Source organism: Zootoca vivipara, chromosome 13, assembly GCF_965207765.1.
Source record: "Zootoca vivipara chromosome 13, rZooViv2.hap1.1, whole genome shotgun sequence".
NCBI lineage: Eukaryota > Metazoa > Chordata > Lepidosauria > Squamata > Lacertidae > Zootoca > Zootoca vivipara.
This window is the reverse complement of record NC_142596.1, coordinates 39,976,118-39,982,288: the sequence shown is the minus strand read 5'-3', so window position 1 is coordinate 39,982,288 and position 6,171 is coordinate 39,976,118. Positions and strand designations below refer to the sequence as shown.

Sequence of the window (6,171 nt, the reverse complement as noted above, 5' to 3'; positions counted from 1 at the left end):
CCTCCAATGGGGGAAAGGGAAGGGCGAGCGAGGGCGGGAACCAAAGTCCCCAGAGGGGAACGCAGAGATACGAAAATGTAGAGCTCCCACGCCGCGCGCGAGCGGGTAGGTAGGTAGGTAGGTGCATGCGTAGGTAGGAACAGCAGTGGATAGCCGGCGAAATGTCTGTAACGGGCTGTCATTTTCTCTCCCCGCTCGGCGGCAGGCAGAATAAAAGTTAGAAAGGAACCCGGAAAGCTGCAACTTTTGTAAGTCTACATCATTATTAAATCTATTGGGACAAAGGAATGTTGTTATAAGGGCTGGGAACGCGAAGCCGACACCCACCTGTCTTTCGTTGCTTGAGGTGGGCGCGGTTGGGCAGGCTGATGGTTGCTACATCATCAGCCCGCGCCAGGCGCCCGTGGGCGGGAGGATGGCGGAGGCGGCGGGGCTGAAGCTGCTGCGAGCTGAGTGCTGGCGGTCCCTTTGCAGGGAAGGTAGGGCGGGAGGGCGCCCGTGGCACAGCCGCCCCTCTCCCGGGATGTTTTCCTTCATGCCTCCCCGGTGCTCCTTGCCGCCCTCTAAACGTCCTCCTCCCCACCCCCTGCCCTTTTAGTCCCCTTGACACACCCTCATTCGTCGCAATGGGTGGCGGTGAGGGGAAGGCGCTCTGTGTACGCTCAGAGGCACGCTCGGCCATAGCTGCGTGATTTAGATCTTATTCCTTCAGCATGCTGTCAGGTCCCTGCAGCAGCTAATAGAATAGTACGCTGCAACAATAATATTTAACGCGTTATACTCTCGTATTTTAACTTAGTGAAATAGTATTGTTATTAATGATATACTCAGTGCTTTCCCCCCCTGCCTACCCCAAAACATTTTGTGAATCTTTGTACTTTTGTCCATTTACTGTATTTATTTTTCCCAATTTGTACTATAAAATGGTGATTTACTTGAGACAAAATGAGAGTACCCCCTAAACATTTTTTAAGAAAAAAACACTGGATATACTTAAATCTCATTATTAGTAATACTAAATATTATATTTTCAGTGATTTATTCTTTACAAATAATAAGAATGCTACTAATTTATTAAGCAACAAGAAGCAGGGAGCTAGACCAAGCAGGCAGTTCTCCCAGTTAAGGGATGTACAGAGTGGAGTCTCCCGAAGATCCAAAGCTGTTGTTATTATGAAGGCTGTCATCCGGATAAAGAAGTCTTCCTTCATTAATTGAAGGAGTGTTAGTTAATGCCTTTTCTATAAATTCATAGAAGGAAACTACATTCTTAAAATCAACTCAGTTTTTAAAAATGTATGTGCGAAACATCGCAACAGGCACCAGCCCTGAGGGTGTTTCTCTTTTACTGCTCAGAGGGAAATGCTTCTTTTAAGAACGCGTGTTCCATCTGCAGTTTTTATAATTAGTAATAATCATTTAATTCCCTAGAAAACCCCTTCCAATTTAAAGGGATTTCATGGCCTTTTTAGTTAATTGAATGGCTAACATCACAGCTGTAGTTATTACTAAGTAGTATTAAACTCTTCCTGGCTGCCCTTCCCCCCCCCCCCATTGTTACTGAATAGTGACAGAATTCTTGTTCTGATTTTTTTCCTGATAAATAAAATGTGTGTTTCTACAGGTGGAAGAAGAAGATGGCGTTTGCCATCCTTGCACTCACCTTATAGATGCTGTAGTACTGGAACGACCTATGAAAACATCAACAAGCCAGTTCTTGACCGTATAATCAGAGTGGATCATGCTGGGGAATATGGGGCGAACCGCATTTATGCAGGACAAATGGCAGTACTAGGGAGAACTTCAGTAGGACCAGTTATAAGGGTGACTATTTCTAACCTATACCTGTAGTTTTTTTTCTCCAACCCTTCTTGTGCTTTATTTGTTTATTTATTAATACAATTTCTTATCTGCCGTTCTTCACCCTAAGGTCCCAGGGTGGGTTACACTAATTAAAACACAACATTAATATTAAAATACAATATGAAAAAATGTAAGTGAAGGCCACCTGATATTATGGATACAACAATTTATGCTGTACCTTATTGTACACCACTTAGAATCTATAGTATTAAGTAACGCTCCTGTTCACTCCTGCCTTTGCTACTTACCGGTAAGATGCCTATTTTTAAGACCCACTTCGTTTTTGTAATTTTAAGTTGTTTCAAACTGTTTTTCATATCTCTCTTTGATCCTGATATGGAGTGTTCCTTAACCAATTGTTTGCCAGTTCAGACACAGTAAGTGCAAACTGTGGTTTGGTTGAATGGTGATGTGAGGAGAGGAAAGGAGGGTGCTTATGGTCATGGGCTTTATTCCCAGTCCTCCAAACCATGGTTTAGAGTACAGTGGTACCTTGGTTGTCAAACTCAATCCATTCTGGGGGTCCGTTCGACTCCTGGGACCATTCAAAAACCACGGCACGGCTTCTGATTGGCTGCAAGAGCTTCCTGCATTCCAATTGGAAGCTGTGTAAGCCGCATTGGATATTCAGCTTCCAAAAAACATTCACAAACTGGAACACTTACTTCTGGATTTGCGGCGTTCGGGAGCCGGTTTGTTCGGGAGCCAAGCCGTTTGACAACCAAGGTACCACTGTAATGGAGAAGTTGCATCAGAATGCAACAATAATGAAATAGTGTTGAAAATGACAGCAGCACTCTTAAATCTATGGTGCATCCTGAAGACTGATACTGTTTATCCTGGGGGTGATTTTCCTTCCATGTTACTGTAGTTGTCTTGCTGAATTCATTCTTTTTTTTTTAATGCAGAAAATGTGGGATCAGGAAAAGGACCATTTGAAAAAGTTCAGTGAGTTAATGATCTCGTACAGAGTCCGGCCAACCATTCTGTTACCTTTCTGGAACGTTGCAGGGTTTATGTTAGGTGAGGCTAAACCTTTCCCCTCACGTTTTCTTCATTTTTAATTCAAATACATATATGGGGCACGTGTTTTATTTAAATGACTTTGCAACAGGTGCTGGGACTGCCTTGCTTGGAAAAGAAGGTGCAATGGCTTGTACTGTGGCTGTTGAGGAAAGCATATCTCACCATTATAACAACCAGATCAGGACACTTGTGGAAGAGGATCCAGAAAAATACCGAGAAATATTAGAGGTGTGTTTTAATCCATGGTTGGCTAGTTTACGGTCAACCCTCCAAGGGCTGAATTGTAAAATAGGCATTTTTTAAACAAACATTTGAGATAACTTTTGAAGGGTGATGGGAGGGTCACAAAATCCTGTGAGAGCTATTAGGAGACTCCCATGCCTTCACAAAGTTACAGTTCCCTGAGTGGTTTGACAGTCAATCCCTCTTTCCCAGGGAACTCTGGGAATTGTAGGTCTGTGAGGGGAAGAGCGGTCTCCTAACAACTCACGGCACAATCAACAAACTACAGTTCCCAGATTCTTTGGGGGAAGCCATGACCATTTAAAGTGGTATAGTGCTGTTTTAAATGCACGAATGAATATCAGAGTGGAAATGGAAGTCGGGAAAGCGTGGGGGGAAGCAGAGGGGGGAAAGGGTGGGAAGAGGGGGAGGAAATGATGTTTTGTTTCGGAATATTTATTTATATGTTTTGTTTTGTTTTTTATATTCTCATAATTTCTATTATGTTTTGTAATTTTCCTTTATCTGTGTTTTCTGTTACAGTTTTGTAATGTTTTTAAAGATTTGAAATAAAGATATTTTTAAATTAATTAAAAAAAAAGATGCTGTTTTAAATGTACTGTATAGTGCAGATGGGGCCTTATGTGCATTAGCTTCAGTGGGTCTACTGTTGAGTAGGGCTTATGGGCTACAACCCTTTGTGTTCTGGCATCTGTTGACTTGCATGTAAGACACTCAGATATTCACCCGGTATGTTTTTGTTTTTAAACAAGGTAATAAAGAAATTCAGGGATGAGGAGATGGAGCATCATGACATTGGACTTGATCATGATGCAGAACTGGTAGGTGCCAATCATTAACTCCTCAAGCTATCCATCATGGCTGGTTTCATGTTAGTGGATGGTTAGTGGATGGTTCACCCCAGCATGGCTCACCACAGATGGGGGGCCCTGAGTCCACACATGGATAACTGGGGCTGTGAGCCACCCAGTGTTTTAATTACCCCCAAGGTAGCATTGCTCCAGGTTCCTCTCGGAAGTTTTAACAGAAAGGTCACCATTTAAATTCCTCAGAATGCCGTTTAATTATGCTCATGTCGAGGCCAGTGTTAACTTTTAAATGGAGGACAGGTCTTGCCTCTCCCCAGTGACAGCTGGCAAAATGCCCCCAAGATTACAGGGAGTTTCCCGAGGGCACTTCGATTGGGTTTCGGTTTGCAAACCTGGATCTGACTCTTTTAATGATTTTGGTGCAGTGGTGTCAAATACAGAGACTAGGTCTGGCTGCTTGCACACATGGACCAAACTAAACTGCAAAGTGTATTAAATGTCTTTTTCCTCTCTCTCTCTCTTATATAGGCTCCAGCGTATTCCATTTTGAAGAATGCTATACAAATGGGATGTAAAGCTGCAATTTTTTTATCGGAAAGAATATAGTGAAGTTTTGGGCAATAGTGTAATAAGTTTTGAATAAATGGATTATTATAGCATCATTCAAATAATATAAAAGTAAAATCACACAGCGATGCATCTTTTTTCTTCCTGTTCTGTCCATACAAGCTATCTTATAGCAGCACCAAAAAACAAACAAACCCTAGGGTTGATGGGATGGCATGATACCTTGAGCAAATAGTTTGATCTTTCACTTGGTAAGAATAGTAATTATATCTACACATAAGATAGCTAACTGAATTTTAAATGTAAGTGAAAAGGTGTAAACATCCACAGCATATATGTGGTAGTATAGAATACACGTACCATTGTAGCAATCCAGATCCTTATCAGGATCAGATTTGACTTGTCAAAATCCCTTTTCCCTCTGGTTGGAAAAGGGAAGCAGGAGAAGGCTTGCAAAAGCTTTTGCAGATCCAGCCCCCTCCCCGCTACTTAAGATCAGGGACTTAAAGTGTGGAGACTTACAGAGGCTTTTCCAACCCTCCTCCCTCTTTCCTTTTAAGTTCCTAAGTTCTTAAAAGGGAAGAAGGAAGCAGCTTTCAGAAGCCTTTGTGAGTTTCCCCCATCCCTTTTACATCTCCAGTCTTATGCCGCTCTCATGCCAGTCTTTAAATCAGCTGATGAATGAGCAGAAATTGAATTCTGCTTCCTAGGCTATATAAACAGACAACACAGCCAATGGAGGGTTAAATTGGGTTGTCCTGCCCATCAGCTGATGTCAGTTGATGGATGGGAGTGGTTTGAGGGGAATAGCCTGGCAGGCCAATAGCCCATAGGCTTGAGGCTCCTCACGCCTGCAATAGTTGGAGGGAAATAAAACAACCATTGCTTCCTACTATGATGACAGCTATTCATGTGGGCTACATCTCATTGAAACCAGTGCTGAGTAATCAGGTTTAGGATTATGTTGCAGTTGTGCGGTGTGGGTGTCTTCATTCCAAGTAGGGAAGAAAACGTCATTTAAATATTTTTTACCAGGAGTTTAAAATGACTGCAAGCAGCTTTATTTGCGCAAGGCCTCTGCTTTGGGAAAGGTCAAGGGACAGCGAAGAAAACCATGTTGGACATGTGCCGAGTACACCTGCCCAATGACCTCTTGATATAAAGAAGAAGAAGAGTTTGGATTTGATATCTCGCTTTATCACTACCCGAAGGAGTCTCAAAGCGGCTAACAATCTCCTTTCCCTTCCTCCCCCACAACAAACACTCTGTGAGGTGGGTGGGGCTGAGAGACTTCAGAGAAGTGTGACTAGCCCAAGGTCACCCAGCAGCTGCATGTGGAGGAGCGGAGACGCGAACCCGGTTCCCCAGATTACGAGTCTACCGCTCTTAACCACTACACCACACTGGCTCTCAATGAGGGATTGAGAGGGATGATGAGGGATGGGAAAGCAAAAATAAAATAAAATATGCCTTTCTACTTTGGAGTTAGGTCCCACCCACACTGTACAGTTAAAGCACTCTTATACCACTTTAGGAGTCATGGATTCCAACCCCCCCCCCAAAAAAAAAGAATTGTGGGAACCGTGCATGCTGAAAATTGTTAGACGTCTAACAAGTTCCTAGCAGTCTTTGGGGAAAACGATGACTCTCACAGTGCTACAGC

At 43.0% G+C, this 6,171-nt stretch overlaps 1 protein-coding gene across 1 annotated transcript; it reads left to right on the top strand.

Moving 5' to 3' along the window:
• The first annotated feature begins 405 nt into the window (after positions 1-405).
• COQ7 (coenzyme Q7, hydroxylase) lies at positions 406-4,630 on the top strand. The gene is made up of 6 exons (XM_035132000.3): positions 406-479; positions 1,625-1,824; positions 2,772-2,886; positions 2,978-3,117; positions 3,885-3,953; positions 4,470-4,630. Exons 1-6 carry the CDS (start codon positions 416-418, stop codon positions 4,545-4,547), a joined length of 666 nt encoding a protein of 221 aa, XP_034987891.1. The 5' UTR covers positions 406-415; the 3' UTR covers positions 4,548-4,630.
• The last annotated feature ends 1,541 nt before the right edge of the window (positions 4,631-6,171 follow it).

Bases quoted from the DNA above. Each gene is read 5' to 3' on its own strand.
- COQ7 (XM_035132000.3), top strand. From the start codon at position 416: ATGGCGGAGGCGGCGGGGCTGAAGCTGCTGCGAGCTGAGTGCTGGCGG. The intron at 2,887-2,977 runs GTGAGGCTAAAC...ACTTTGCAACAG, and splicing joins CGTTGCAGGGTTTATGTTAG to GTGCTGGGACTGCCTTGCTT. The intron at 3,954-4,469 runs GTAGGTGCCAAT...TCTCTTATATAG, and splicing joins TTGATCATGATGCAGAACTG to GCTCCAGCGTATTCCATTTT.